We start from the raw sequence: 15,301 nt of genomic DNA, 5'->3' as shown, positions 1-15,301 counted from the left end.
GTTCAGTAGAACACAAACATCTCTCTCCCTGCTCTCCTGCCAGCTTTGATCTTTCTCTTCGTGGGAAGTTCTGGTGGCAGTGGGAGGGTCTCCAGATGTTTCTACAGCCATGGTGGTCCTTTCTCCATGGATCCCTCAGCTGGATTTGGAAGACCAAGCTCTGGAGATGTGGGCAGTCCTTCCTGGTGATCCTCAGCACTGGACCCAAACCACTGACCCACTGGTGTTTGTTGTGGGACAACAACCACGGAGAGAAGTGGGACAGAACTGAGAAAAACTCAGTTGTCAAATGGCTTTTGTGAGAAGTTAACTGAAAATCCCAGAAACCCCCACTCCCATTTCAGCAGCAGGCTGGGATGTGGCCAAGGGGAAGCAGTGGCTGCTGCCCCCTTATCTTCTCCTCAGCTTCTTGAAATGGTTCCTGTGCCAGCATCCACAGGAGGAACCTGCCAGCTACAGCTCAGCAACAAGTGGTTTCCTGCTCCATACCCCAGGGAAAACAGTGCAGCCTTTTGAGCACATTTTCATGGGCTGAGCATGGGATGCTTGGAGCACCTCCTGGGAAAGTGCTGAGGACCAGGAGATATGGCAAAGGGAGCAGGAGCTCAGGGTCTTCAGCAGGATCTGCCCAGAGGCTCCAGCTTCAAATCCTCTCTGGGTATCCTGTCAAGTGAAAGCCTTTGAAGGAGAAGTGAGAGTATAAGGCAGTGTGGAGTTTTGTTTGGAATAAAAGGGAAAGCCGGTGGGATGGTGCACTAAAGGAATGTTGGAGAAACATTTGAAGCCCAATAGTTTAAAGTTTTTCACTGAATAAGGTCATTATGAGTTACATCACTGCTAGTACTCTGCTAGAGCTGTCACTTGGTACTGGCACTTCTGCCTTGGTTTGGTGCCTTGGTGGAACCTGGGCTGTGTTTAATATTTTGGGAATTTCTGTCCACAAAGCAGGAGCCTTTGGAGAGGAAATGAGATTTAAACAGTGGGAGCTTTCTCTGGGTAAAAAGAAGAGTGGCAACACCACTGGTAGCTGCAATGTGTGAAACTTTACATGTGCTTTTCCAGCTGCAATCCCAAATTCTAACTGAATACTGAGGGTAATGCAAGCTAGGAATCATCTTTGCTTTTTTTGTCTCCTTCACAAATGCCTCCTCAATAGTGGAATATTTGCAGCTCCCCAGTTTAAGCTCCCCAGTTTTCTGTATTGGCTGCCACGTTTTTAAATGAAACACAGTAAATCAGAGACATTTCAGAGTCCTGTTGTGACTGAGGCCACAGCTTTAAACTGCACCTTGACATTGACTTATATTTCACTGATAGGCCCAGTGATGTCCCAGATATCTCCTATTTGATCTTCCTTATTAAAATCAGCTGAAGCTTTATTTTTGGAGCTTGGTGCAGGACTGCTGCTGTAACAGTTAATTCTCCCCCATGTTTGCCCCCGTGCGATTATTCCCCAGCCCCAGCACAATGCACACGCTGCACACAAAAGATCAAAATGATTCCAGCTTGTTTGAGAGATTCAAAAGGGCCTGTGATGCTCCAGACACAAGAGCAGCCATTTAGCAGAGCAGGCTCAGGCTGCACACACATCAAGGTAGATCAAAGGCAGTGGAGATTGCACATTGCCGTGGGGCTGGGGGACAGTGCTGGGACCTGGAGGAAGTGCAGGGAGCAGCACTGGAGGGGATTTGGTTTTGTTTGGATTTTGTCTTTCTGTACTTTGCGTGCTGTGAAAGGCAGCAGCAGCTTGGCAGGGCCCTGCTCCTCTGTACCTTAACTCAGTGCTGGTGTAAATCAGTGTTGTTACCAGGGAATGACTCCAGGAACAGCTGGACCAGTGTCCCTCCTGCATGTGAATTTCTCCACCTTTTAGGTGAAGAAGTCTATGATTAAATAGTTACTTGAAAAAAAAATAGTTACAGAAGTTACTGGGCTGTTGTTTTTTTAAACCATTTCACAGTATTTTTTAAAAAGTCCCTTTTTTTTTAATTGGAGACATTGTGCTGATTGTTTGAAATGTTTTACAGGACTGAGTTGCGGAAGGAAACAGTACCTGCCATAAAATCCAAAGGTAAGAGACAAATGTTACACTACTGAAAATCAGAGTCTTTCTAGTTAAATTTTTACTGTAGAAGCCCTCCCAGAGCAATGTTATGACCTGTATAAGGTATAGAGAAGGGGAAGCATGGAATTTCCCTGTCTCCTGTGGGAGCCAGCAGAGAGCTGAGGAGGATAGATCCAGGGCAGAGAGAAGGTGTTTGTGGCGGGGTGGTGTGGAACGGGTTGGGATCTTTGCAGGGTTTAATCAAACACCACTTAACAGCAGGTGGAGGAACCTGGAGAAGGAGAAACCTGGGGGTTCCTTGGTCTTCCCTGTGACCTGGGATGTGGGTGGGTGCAGCTGGAAGGTTTTGTGTATGGCCAGGCTGCTTTTATTCTGAACACACATCCTGTGTGTTTTTGCTGCCCACACATTCCAGTTCCCCCTTTACCCCCTGCAAAGGCCCTCTAGGGCCTGCAGCCGCCTCTGACGGAGCGTCCTGACAGCAGGGCAGCGCTGGGAGCCAGGATGTCTCTGCAGGAGCCCTGCTCTGGGTGCTGGCAGTCCGGAATGGCCCACTTTTAGAGGTGTGGCATTGAACTGAGGTACAGATGCCATCAAGGATGGCTGCTTTGGTGGCACTTGAAAGGCTCTAGTGTGTCTGGCCCCTTTCCTGTCTTGGAGCTGTTCAGCGTGGCAGGAAGCACAGGACTGGCTCTGATGTTCCTGCAGCCCAGGGGGCCGGGGATGGAGGATGAAAGATGCAGATGCTGCATTTGTAGATAAGGTGTTCATGGAGCTGGTGCTGTCAGAGGCACCAAAGTGCCTCAAACACAAGCTGCAACGTCTATGTGAGTGTGACAGCCTTCCTCCTCCCGCTGTCCCTGGCTGAGCCCTGGGCCTTATCCCTGCTGCCTTTGGACAGCCAGCAGCCTCTGGATTAGGTGGGAACAGAGAGCACGGCTCTGGCAGCCACTGTGGCCCTGACATCATGTGCCACACTCCCTGCTCTGTCCTATCCATGGGTCAGAAGAATTCACATCTCCAGAAATCTCTCAGGCACTCTGAACTGCCGTGGGATTCTGCTGCTGTCAGTGAAAGGGTTTGCTGATTCCCGGAGCCTAAGGTTAAAGCCATGTGCTCCACAGAGATCAGGCCTGCCTGGATCTGCTCTGATCTCCAAGTGGTGATTTTTCATTTGTGATGTCATTGCCATTTTTGTGCCAACTCTGATGCCATGGCCCGCTGGTGACTTCATTGCAGGGTCAAGTAGTGGGGAGAAAGGGGAAGAGAGTAGACAAAGCTGCAATTCAGGCAGCAGCTGGTCAAGTAAATTGCTTGGAGTGGAAATGTTCTGCCCAGCTACCTTGCAGCACAATGGAGTGGGAGCGCTGAATGAGGCCGCTGTCCAGCACAGCCGCTGCGCTGCCGAACGCTGCGCCAGACACGCACACCTGGGGCTGCAGCTCGAACTCCCAGCCCTCACTCAGCCTCAGAGACCTGCCCCATGCTCATGGCTGTGACAAGTGGCACAGCCACAGAAAAGGTTTTACACCTCTGCTTTCCATCTTCTCACCCACAGCGTTCTGGGGTGAATCTGATGACAGCAGCTCTGAGCTCGAGGCTGCCCTGCGCCCACAGACCCACGGCACGGATTCAGACGACTTTGATGACTTCTATGACTGAGATTCTCCCACTGGCTTTTGGGAAGAAACAAACCGTGTTTTCCTTTACACGGTGAGTGTGCCACAGGCTGAAGCACTTTCTTTGCCTGTCACTTAATTGGCAAAGAAAATTTAAATACCAAATAAACATACTGGTTCCTATATATTGTCTGTGTGCTCTCTCTGACCTGCAGTGTTTTCCTGCTCTGACGGGAACCCTGCCCCATGACAGTCCCCTCCCGAGGCTTGTGGCATCCCAATATTGGGACTCCAGCACTAGACAGGGTTTGGGAAGAAGCAGACAAGCATTGTGGGTATGCAGACAGGCGCTGCTGGGCTGGGCTGGCATGTTTGATCTTTATCTTCTTCTGCAGCAGATCAAGAAGAAGAAATGCATAAAATGTCCATTTTTAATTCAGCACATTTTGGAACAGAGCAGCATTTACATGTGGCAAGCCCCAGTGCTTTCCTGCTTTTCTCTGCTTTGTGAAATCCGTGCTGGCGTTGCTGTGTGGACATCACAGTAATTGGATGACTCCAGGAGCTTCATGCATTTTTAATTTTCTTCTTTTCATTCCTTTTATCTAAAATTAAGTTCATTAAACATGAGATTTTCTTTGGGAGGGAGAAACCAGGGGACATGTTAAAGCTGCTCATAAATGACGACAAGTTCAAAAGCAGAAAGCAGCACCCCAATTAAGCTGTGCTGTGCTGCAGCCCCATGTCTCCCAACACAGGCACCAATCTCTGCACCCCATCCCTCAAAACCCTGCTAGAAATGGGAACAACATTCAGTTTAATAAGAGGAACATTGTAGGCTGAGAGCTCAACAGCACAAAATTACTTGGAACTGAGCAGGAGCCTTTGGCACAGCTGGCTGCTGTGGGTTTCAGTCTGCCATCAGTGAAGTTGCAGCCTGGAATGTTCTGGGAACTGGGAAAGCTACACCAAGGATGCAGCAGGGTGAGTCTGTGACCAGGGCTGACATCCTGGGAGACTGCTGGGCTCGACTAAAGGACTGCAGCAACTGACAGAATGAGAAGACACAGTCTTGAGCTGCACCAAGGGAAATATAGGTTGGATATTAGGAAAAGGTTTTTTACTGAAAGAGTGATAAAGTACTGGAATCGTCTGCCTGGGGTTGTGGTGGAGTCACCATCCATGGACCTGTTTAAAAAAAGACTGGATGTGGCACTCAGTGCCATGGTTGAGGTGTTAGGGCATGGGTTGGACTCTGATCTCAAAGGTCCTTTCCAACCTAGTGATTCTGTGATTCTGTGACTAAAGCCAGACTTTACTGAGGGCTTTAATATCCTGTTTGCCACACCAGCTCCCTGTGTCCTGTAGGACTGCTGCCTTCTGCCTGTGCTGTGAGGTGGGTATCTTGCTCAAGGCCTGGGAGGAGCGTGGAGAGGAGGAGCAGCCCCACTGGAAAAATCCAGCAGCTTGCAGTGCCAAGGGACATGGCCTCAGCAGCGCAGTGTCTTTGCAGCTCTGAGCTCCTCCTGAGTGACTCCAAGCTGCTGATGTCAGCCCACTTTGCTGCCTGACACCAGTCTGTGGGGCTCTCCACCGCCACAGTCCGGCTCAGCCCCGAGAGCAGCCCATGACAGGTGACAGATGGCTGCAGAGCCACATGCAGGCAATCTCTGCCTCTTGGTGTCGGAGCGATAGCCGGGCTCTTCCGGAGCGTTATTTGTGATACTCTTATTGTGCACAGACTCATTAGATGCAAAACATCCTGCCAGTCAACTTCCCCGTGCTCCTTCACAGCTGTCATGCCGGCAGCCTGGCCCTGGTGGCAGGTGACGCTGACAGACAGGGGGACTGGAATCAGTACACCCCGAGCAGATTCCCATCGGCATGCCACTCATCCAAGGAAAGTGCCCGAGCGGGAAAGCCTTCCCTGCTCCTTCCTGCCCAGGGTGCGCCGCTCTGTGCTGGGCTCATGGATGTGCAGGTGGCAGGTGAGACCTGGGCTCACCGCCCGGTGCAGCTCCTCGTGCTCAGATCAACTTTTCAAGGAATTGTCTGCTGCAGTATTAATTTTTCCAGCACTTGTTTACCCAAGCAATTATAAGATAAGACAATCGCCTTTCATTTGCGTCCGCCAGCCTTCTGTTTTCTTCGTCATTATCAGAAAAACAACTGATTGCCCATCAATACAAACAAAATGTTCACGCTAAGCTGCCGTGCTCCCTACAAAATTCCGGGAGGAGAAGCACTGGAAGGAATACAATAGGAAGCTTCAATCAGGGAACATTTTGTAAGGAACAGATAAAGGACAATCTTCAGCTGATACCACAGGTGTGGTGCCACTACAAAGTTGCAAGGGAAATTTATTCAAGTCACAGATTTTTTTGAGAGGAATGACAACAGAAAACGGCTTAACAACAGCCAAGTGAGGATAAGAATAATGAGAGACACAATATCGGGTTAATTTATTCTACAGCGAATTAACCAGGTACCAAGGTTCCCCTCTGCTCCCCAAATCGGCAGCGTTGACTCAGCAAGCACTGCTGAGATTTTGTTATTTTTGTTAATGACTCCCAGGCTGCTGTTCCCTGTCCTCGGCCCTGTGGCTGCCCTGCTAACAGAGCTGATGTGCAGCAACGGGACACAGCGGAGCAAAACCCGCCTCGTGCTAATCCCGTTTAATTCCCGGCTGTTTAAGTCCATTTTGGTGCCCACAAATTAACAGTATTTGCTTATGCCAGGCAGAGCAAGGGGACGGCGGCTCTTTTGCCTCGTGTTGCTCTCAGGAATTACGTGGAGCCATTTCCCAGTGAGGGAAATGTCCCCTCAGAGTGCTCAGAGCAGCCATACTCTGAATCGCTCCTGTTGTTGGCCTACACGGGATGAGTCAAAATTGTCTGAAGTCAGGATGTTCTTTAATGTAAGATCTTTGTATATTTTCGTGCAGAGACCTAATTAGTGCACCCCTTCCTCAAGGACACCCTGGAACCACCAAGCTTTAAGGATGTAGTAAATCCAGATGTTGGTGCCTATGTATGCATTCCTAACTTGGCAAAACACCCAAATTCCATGTATCCTACAGCTGAACTGTGTTTGTTGTAACACCAAAACTCACACCTACAGGTCAAAAAGAGGTGCAGACCTGAGCAGGTGGAAGAGTTGGCTGGGGTTGCATAACTCACGTGGAAATTACTGATGGATCATAAAAGAGGGGCTGTGCCAGGGAAGTTGCCAGCTCTGGATTTCAAGTAACAGTGGTAGTGCTGGATTTAGGGAATATATTGAGCATGCAGCTCACACAGCGTTGAAATAAATAATCAATGTCTCTCTTAATTATTGACTTGTTGGGCAACACTGCTGTGTGTGTGCAGCCTAAAGCACCCCACTGTCACCGTGATTTTTTAAGATTTTCTAAGCCTTCTGATGTTTACATTTTTATAACAAACTTTCTCACGCACTTTCTGTAAATAACTCATTGTTTTGCATTCTTTTATGGAGGAAGAAAATTTTGATGAACTGTTGGTTTGTCATTGGAAAGGTGGCACTTTCACCCTCCAATCCACTGTCACTTTTGAAAATCTATAAATGTTGGAGTCAAAAAATAAACTTCCCTTTTTTCACCTTGAGAACAGCAGTGTGTGCATGTCGCGTTATGTGTCCTATAGTGACACCCCACAGCAGCACCCTATGCTTGTTTAACAAGGTGCTAAGGGAGGGTGATTCTCCTGTTAAACTGCTCGTTTATGGGCCATTTTTGAAGAGAAGTTGTCACACTGTGTCTTGGCTGAGCATGAGGGCAGCACTGGGGCTGTCTCAGGAGTCAGGCTTCTTCGCTTTTCCTCCTGGACATCACTTTTGTGCCCTCTGGCTTTGTTTTCCCCTCTAAGCGTCCCTTTCATGCCCCAGGAGCTGCCCAGACACGTTTTACGGGGCGCTGTCCCCTCACGTTCCCGGCCTCCCCTCAAGCCACCATTGCACCGCCCTCAGCCCGCACCCAAGATGGCGGCGGCCGCGCCGCGCGCACGCGCGCCCCCGCCCCGCCTCCCTCCCTCCGTTCCCGGCGTGCCCCGCGCCGCCCCCCGACCCCGGAAGTGCCGCCGGCGCCGCGGGTCCCGCTCGGCGCTGCCTGTCCCGCTCCCGCCATGGGAGTCCCGGCCTTCTTCCGCTGGCTCAGCCGCAAGTACCCCTCCATCATCGTCAACTGCGTCGAGGAGAAGGTGAGCCGGCCGCCCGGCACGGCATGGGCCCGCTGGTGGCCGCGGCGGGGCTCTGCGGGGCGGGCGCGGGGGGTCGGGGCCGGTAGGGCCGCACCAGTGCAGCCCCCAGTGCTCAGCCCCCGGTGCTCAGCCCCCATGGGCTGCTGCGGCATTTCCAAGGCGGCTCGGTGGACTGGGGCTTTGTTTGGGTTTGGTTCTGGTGTTGTTTAGGACTGGGGGAGGTTTGGGGGTTTTTGGGGGGTTTTGGAGTTTTTCCCGGGTTTTTAATCCCAGTGGAAGCGGCCGCTCTACGGGGGGAGTTGTCCCCGCGCCTCGGTCAGTGCCGGGGGTGCGTGTGAGCTCCTGGAGGGAATGGGCACGTGGAGGAAGTGGGAATGGGCGCCGGAGCAGGGAGTCGAGCTTCTCTTCCGATATCCCCTTCTCCGGCCGCTTCGCTGGAATTCCTTCCTTCCCTGGAATTCCACCCCTTCCCGACTCCCTCGGCTCTCTGCGCTCGTGCGACTCCGACCCGGAAAAGTAGGATTTGAGGCGCTGGTGAAATTTGAGTAGGGAGCAGTGGGAGCGCTTTTTGCTGCTTCTTGAATGATTTTCACAGTCTCTGCTTTTCCACGAGTTTTTTTTTTTTGGGTGGGAATTAGAAGCCGCAGCTTCGGGACCTGCTGGAAACACGAGTGCAGGTGCCTGTGCAAGGCTTACACCAAGCCTCTGCTTGTGCTCTAACCTAGAGCAGCCTCAGGGGGTTTTGTCTCATTGCTGGTGATTTCTAGTTCGGGATAAACTCCTGAACTAGAACTCTAGTTCAGGATAATCTCCTGGCCAAACAGGGAGTGATTATTCCAAAGACATCCTCTAAAATCTGGCTTTCAGTGGCAGCAGGAGGAGGTTTCACTGAAGGCTCTGATACAGGATTCCACAGGTGCCTTTCCAGGCAGTATTGCAGCTGAAAATATGTTTGTTTACGTGGGTTTTTTTTGGGCTGGTTCCTTCAGGCACATCCCTGCAGGCACGAGGATGTTGTGCCATCCTATGGGACACAGTGGGAGGGGACAGGGAGGATGGAGGGGCCTCCCTTCAGTGGCACCGTGGTGGATTTACCGTGCCCTAAGCATGGCAAGTTCTCCTCCTCAGAGTTAATTCAAGCCTTTTTGAGGAGGCAGACTCTGGAGTTCTTGCTTCCCAAGCTGCTTTTCCCGTAATGATTTGTGTTCTGTTTTGTTAGATTGTACTGGCTGCAGTCTGTCTGCTGGTTTGGAAAGTTCAGGGCATGTGCTGGGGCTTCTGCCTCTCTGCTCCTCCTCCCAAGGCGTGCTCACCTTGGGGAAGCATGTGGAAGGGAATAAAGTGTGGGAGAATGGTGGAGGAGATCAGGGAAAAGAGGGTGAAGTGGTGGAATTCCATGTTGAGGCTGCAGGTGTGCCCTGCCTGCAGCAGGATGTTCAGCTCTATGCTTTCCCAGGGTGTTCTTGTGTTTCAGGTTCAGGCAGTGGAGCACAGGTTTGGTTAAAATTAGTGAGTTGCTGTTGAGGTTTTATTGCAGCTGTGATTTCAGGCCCTCTCAGCAAGATGGGAAGTTTATTTTACCTGTTGCTGCGAGATTAATGAATTTTTAATTTGGGATAATTAAGATCTAAGAATCTGCCTGGGAGTTTTTATGGAAAAAAAGGGGGGGTTGTTTAAGGGCTTAACAGTTTCCCTTAATGCTGAGCTCCAGCAGCGCTGGCTCTTCTGGTCTCTGCACCAAATTCCTGGATGTGACCTCTTCTGAGGATCTGGGAACCCTCAGTTTAGGGGCTGTCCTAGGTAACCCTTTAAGATCTGTCCTTGAAAAGCAGCCATGATTTAAACAACAATTACATCTGTAACAGTTTGGAGCAGTTGTCTCTAAGAGCAGGTTTGCCTTTTTCAGCACATTTGTTAATGTTAGATTAATCTCTATGCAATCAAAGCTGCTCTCACATTTAGGCAAAACAAAGGTTTGCATAGCCCCGATTTTAATGATTGTGTGTCTTTTTTTTCAGTCTTCAATAACTGAGCTTGTACCAGCCAAAGTTATTTATTTTAATAAGTGGAAAGACACAGCAAATTCCTTGAGTTGTATTTGCCGTAAGTGAAGTGGCAGCTCTTGCTGTCCTCATCCATGTTGGAGCCTTGTTCCAACTCAAGAGCACGTTGCAATTACAGCCAGGACAGCACGTGGATAAATCATATTCATTAACATTTTTTTTATATTCAAATCTGGTCATAAATCTGAGAGTGGACTAGGACAGCAGGGAGAAGCTGTAGTTTGTCTTCCTGTCGATGAATTTAAGCTTCTCTCACGTTGTAATCAGCTCCGTGTGTGTTTTAGGATTGCTGTAAATCTCTCTAATCAGAAATTTTGTATCTCCCGGTAGCTTGTCTCTTTGAAATATTGAAAAGTTGATCCTTGTTCTCTTACCTTGCTAGATTAATCAGATTTAAGAAAAAGAAATAATCTTCTTCTTAAGCTGAGCGGGAAGAATGAGAGGAAGATCTTGAAGATAATAAAAAATCCAGGAGAGAATATTCTTAATCAAATGGATAGGAATTAATAAAGCTGCAGCTAAAGTATCATGTTTGAAGATCTGTTTTCAATGGTTTCAAAAGAGGCTGGAGATGAGAAGTGAACAGTTTAGTTCTATCACAAGAGATATCGCTGCCACACACTTCAGCCTTCCTTGCACACGGCAGCTGCATGAGAACCCCAGTGGGCTTGTGAAGGGGGGCTCCTTTTCTGCCTCACAGAGCTGGGATTCCTTCTGAATCCATTTAGCTCTGGAGAGAGGGTGGCTGGGGATCAAGGAGAATCCAGGGGGGTGGCCCAGAGGAAGGTACAATGTTTGCACTGACAGTTTCTGCTAATGACACCCCTTCGTTTTGTGTATGTGCATCTGGGGAGCTCAGTGAAGGAGGCAAACAGCAGTGCCTGGGGGCAGCATCTCTCAGGATAACTGTGTCAAATGTAAATAGAACATCAAGTCTTGAGAAATGAATGACATGAAACTTGGGTTTCGTTTTGGGGGTAAGATGAGAGCCAATCCTGCTGCTGCTTTAAGCAGGAAAATTGTCCAAAGTTGACAGCGTAATCTGTAAGTTTTGGGGTTTTTTCTCTCTGAATCTCTATCAGAGATGTGGGGAGCTCACTCAGTGAGTAGCAGTCTGCAGACAGAAGTTTGGGAAGGGCTTGATGTTGGCTCAGGAGCAGCTGCTGAGCTCCATGTGATGGGAGACCCAGGGCTATCCCGGTTTTCCCCATCCCAGGCACTCCTGTAGCTTTCACCTCAGAACATGCCATTCATTTTATTTCTTTTTAAACTTGGCTTTATGCCCAGCTGTTCAAGAGCACACTTTGTTCCACCTTTGGATGTGTTATAACCCATTCCAGCCAGAATTCCTCTGAAAGTCATCAGGCTTTTCCTTGCTCAGGTCCTGTCTCTTCCATGCTCTTGAGGTTTAATCCGTGTGTGTTATGCCTGTGGCTGGTGGAAGGGAGAATCAGTGTTGCTGATTTCCTTTTGACCAGACTAACCACAAAACCAAACCACAAGCCCGAGGACAACAAAGGCCCAAACAAAACAAACCTGAAATTATGGTGAGGAAACAAAAGTGACCGTGGTTGTTGAGGATGTTGAAGAATCCACTGCTGGAGCAGTCCTGGCACACAGGTGGCTCTAGATGGTTTAGGATGAAGAAATAATGAGAGATATTGGAACTTCTTGTCAGGAGGAAAAAACAGCTCTTCCATAACCCACCGTTGTGTTTTCTGGTTAAAAGCAGCTGTAGAAAGAAGTGCTGTTTAATAGTGAAAAGTGCAGATGCAGGTAGTGTGGGTACTTATTACTGGCACTTGATTTTAGTAGTAATAATTACTTATTACTTAGTGTGGGTACTCATTTTCTTCTGCTGCTCTTAAAACCAAAAGAGACTTTGATGAGCCTGTGCATTAATAGCTGAAATCCTTGTCCCCACTGCATCCCCAGGCCAAAGAGTGCAATGGTGTCAAGGTCCCCATTGACACAAGCAAGCCCAACCCCAACGAGGTGGAGTTCGACAACCTCTACCTGGACATGAACGGCATCATTCACCCCTGCACACACCCAGAGGACAAGTAAGGCTCTTTGTTTGGCTCTTTGCAGGTGGCATCTCTCTCTCACAGCATTTCAAGTCTTAAACTGAATGCTCTGTGTTTTAGGCCAGCGCCCAAAAATGAAGATGAGATGATGGTGGCGATTTTTGAGTATATCGACAGGATTTTCAACATTGTGAGACCAAGGAGACTCCTTTACATGGCCATAGATGGAGTGGTGAGTATTGACACATTGGGTTTCCAGCTGGAAAATCCTCACCTCCCCTCAATACACAGAATCATGGAATGATTTGTGCTGGAAGGGACCTTAAAGATCTCCTGCTTCCCCATGGGCAGGGACATCTTCACCAGCACAGGTTGCTCCATCTAACCTGTCTATCAGTAGGTCTGATGAGAAGTCAACACAAAAACTTGTGACCTAAAGCAGCTTTCAGGAGCTGAGAGACAGAGATTGTCTAGATGCAAAAAGTGACCCAAGCTCTCCTGTACTTTTTTTAGGCCCCACGTGCCAAAATGAATCAACAGCGGTCCAGGAGATTCAGAGCCTCAAAGGAGGGCATGGAAGCTGCCGAGGAGAAGCAAAAAATCCGACAAGAAATTCTGGCCAAAGGTAGGGCAGTGGCCTTATCAGAGGTTTTTCTTTGAGAATCACCTTGTTTGATCACCTCGGTAAGGTTTAGAGAAGGACTGTGTGTACATTGCTGGGAGAAGGGGAGAGCAAGCCTGGAGAAGGCTGGATCTGTGTTTTCCAAAGTTAAGAACTGAGACAAAACAAAATGTCATCTTTTCTTCTTCAGTCTCCTGCCTGAAATGAGTTTGTGTTGAGTGCTCTTAATTCCTTTTGAAAATAAATTGAACAGAAGAGCAGGGATAAATGCAGTGAGAAACAACCAAAACCCTTCTGGAAGGAAGTACACGTTTGTAGGACTTGATGAAAGGAGGATTGAGGCTTAAAAGCAGGGATCAGATGGAAATACTCCTCTACAGGGATAATAAGCTGCCAGCAAGGGGAGTTACTTGACTCCCCTTTAGTTAGTGGAAACTCAATTCAGTGAGGAAACAAAAGTCAGAGCAACTTTGAGGGTGGTGGTGACACAGCTGGCTTGAGAGGGGAGTGTGTTGCTGCTGGCTGGGCTTTGAAATCACCTTGGTGAAGTAACAATGTTTGTAAATGTGGCAGCACCTTGTAGGATGGAGATAATGCAATGGTAAGAGTTGGTTTGGTTTTGTGGGAATTTTATTAAACAAGCTGGTTTCAATGAGTTCATTATTCCCAGGAGAGCTGTCTGGATTTTGCCATGCAAAAGTGTTGGCAATGGTCCACCTGGATGTAACTCTGCTCTCTGTTGCTCCAGGTGGCTTTCTGCCTCCAGAGGAGGTGAAGGAGAGGTTTGACAGCAACTGTATCACCCCGGTGAGTGGCCTGGCCCTGTACCCAGCAATTGCCAGGGCTTGAATGTTGGTTTAATTCCTTTCCTTCCAACCCTCTGTAGGGAACTGAGTTTATGGACAATCTTGCTAAATGCCTCCGCTATTACATCGCTGACCGCTTGAACAGCGACCCGGGCTGGAAGAACCTGACAGTGAGTTTCCCACTTTCACACTTGAGGGAGATGAAGGAGATGTTTGGGCTGGGCTGAGATCCAGTTGAAGAGTAGAAATCTAACAGATTTGTCTCTTGGCCTGGCTGTGAGCTGTTATTAACAGCGGGCTAACATGCACATCCCTCTGAGGCTTCAGAGATCCATTCCGTGCTGATAACTCCATCTCCCAGCACCATTTGCTGTGATTTTGTTGAAGGACAAGGAGCAGGTTTGCTGCTGGAAGCCACAATTTCATGTAATGGGGAGACAGGGCTTTAGGAATACTTTTTCTGCTTTTGGGGGAAGTGTCAAGATACATTGTAGTTGTATTTTTGCACTGTTTCTTTTTTGTAATTACTCCCTCAGCAGGCTCAATTTCTCTGTTCCTCTATGGCAGGCAGTGAAAATAAGACCTGCCAGCTTTGTTGCCTTTCTGTGCTTGGAGATTCTCCCCTGGCCTTGCCCAGCCACTCCACTCCCCCAGTTCTGTCTGTGGCAGCCCTGTGTGTGTGCTGCACACAAGGAGCAGTGCAGGCAGGAAATGCAGCTGCCTGTGCTATGTGCCCCGAGCTGACTGTTCAAGTGCTCTAATTAGAGGGCAGTTGGCTCTGCTTGATTCCCCCCATCAGACAGTGGTTTTATAAACACTAATTCTCGTCAGGGCGAGGAGGGGGTGAGGAGATCATGTTTCAGTGCATCAATGAGCTGAAACTGGGAGTTCTCTAGTGCCCATTTCATTGCCCTGATAATTTATTGGGCACATCAAATGTGATGTGATCTTTTCAGTGGAATTTGAAGCAGTGTCAGTTTCAGCCTGGAATTGGTAGAGCAAAGTGAAAGTCTCTTCACTTGCTCCTTGCGTGTAAATAATTTCATCTTAAATCACAATATTTTAGCTCAAACCACAAGTTAGAATTTCAAGTATTTCATAAGTCAGATGCTGTGTTCAGTATATATGTTACTGGTTTTTTTCCTGTGTCAGTATTAATTGTTGCCATTATCTGAATGCTTTTCAGGTTATTTTGTCAGATGCCAGTGCTCCTGGTGAAGGGGAACATAAAATCATGGATTACATCAGGAGACAAAGAGGTAAATTTCCAATTAATGTGGACATTTTGTTTTAAGTTAAGCTCAGTAATAATTTACTTAGCATGACTTTGACAAAATGTAATTTTCTTTTGTGCAGCTCAACCCAACCACGACCCAAACACTCACCACTGTCTGTGTGGGGCTGATGGTGAGTTCTCTCTTGCTTGTGGTTCCTGGGTAATCACATCAGTATCTTGCTTGAAGCAGAATCCACTTTGCTTCTAAACATTTAAAAAAAAAAAAAAAAACCAAAACCAAAACTTGATTATGTTTATCCTTAATCACATTTTGTTCTTCTCCCTTGCTTGGTAGCTGATCTCATCATGCTTGGCTTAGCTACACACGAACCAAACTTCACCATCATTAGGGAAGAATTCAAACCAAACAAACCCAAGCCGTGTGCTCTCTGTAACCAGATGGGGCATGAGGTTAAGGATTGCCAAGGTCTGCCCAGAGAGAAACAAGGAAAGGTAAGAATTTTCCTATTTCTAGGATTTTTTAATCTGTAGTGTATAAGGAGATTCTCAAATCGTTCTTGCTGCTAGTTTTAGCTGAAGCATGGTGCAAATTGTTGCTGGGAATACCTAGCTTTCCCCCTGGAAGTAAAAATACAAAAGTGTCATGCC

At 48.2% G+C, this 15,301-nt stretch overlaps 2 protein-coding genes across 16 annotated transcripts in view; both read left to right on the top strand.

Annotated features, from left to right (window-relative positions):
- The window catches only part of KIZ (kizuna centrosomal protein), a 98,152-nt gene extending 94,283 nt beyond the window's left edge, over positions 1 to 3,869 (top strand). For all 15 annotated transcript variants that reach the window (XM_071455978.1, XM_071455828.1, XM_071455909.1 and 12 more), the window contains 2 exons: positions 2,028 to 2,071; positions 3,624 to 3,869. In XM_071455978.1, coding sequence (XP_071312079.1) covers positions 2,028 to 2,071; positions 3,624 to 3,727 — 148 coding nt within the window. In that variant the 3' untranslated portion in view covers positions 3,728 to 3,869. The remainder of the gene's footprint in view (positions 1 to 2,027; positions 2,072 to 3,623) is intronic.
- A 3,883-nt stretch (positions 3,870 to 7,752) lies between these two features.
- The window catches only part of XRN2 (5'-3' exoribonuclease 2), a 32,811-nt gene continuing 25,262 nt past the window's right edge, over positions 7,753 to 15,301 (top strand). Inside the window, exons 1-9 of the mRNA XM_071455337.1 lie at positions 7,753 to 7,898; positions 11,897 to 12,024; positions 12,109 to 12,220; positions 12,502 to 12,613; positions 13,359 to 13,417; positions 13,497 to 13,586; positions 14,603 to 14,675; positions 14,773 to 14,823; positions 14,988 to 15,145. Of these exons, the coding sequence (XP_071311438.1) occupies positions 7,824 to 7,898; positions 11,897 to 12,024; positions 12,109 to 12,220; positions 12,502 to 12,613; positions 13,359 to 13,417; positions 13,497 to 13,586; positions 14,603 to 14,675; positions 14,773 to 14,823; positions 14,988 to 15,145 (858 nt within the window). The 5' untranslated portion in view covers positions 7,753 to 7,823. The remainder of the gene's footprint in view (positions 7,899 to 11,896; positions 12,025 to 12,108; positions 12,221 to 12,501; positions 12,614 to 13,358; positions 13,418 to 13,496; positions 13,587 to 14,602; positions 14,676 to 14,772; positions 14,824 to 14,987; positions 15,146 to 15,301) is intronic.

This window comes from Agelaius tricolor, unplaced genomic scaffold, assembly GCF_023055355.1.
Source record: "Agelaius tricolor isolate 1412-34295 unplaced genomic scaffold, bAgeTri1.0.p SCAF_1, whole genome shotgun sequence".
NCBI lineage: Eukaryota > Metazoa > Chordata > Aves > Passeriformes > Icteridae > Agelaius > Agelaius tricolor.
The sequence above is the reverse complement of the archived record's forward strand: the minus strand, read 5'-3'. Positions and strand labels throughout refer to the sequence as shown.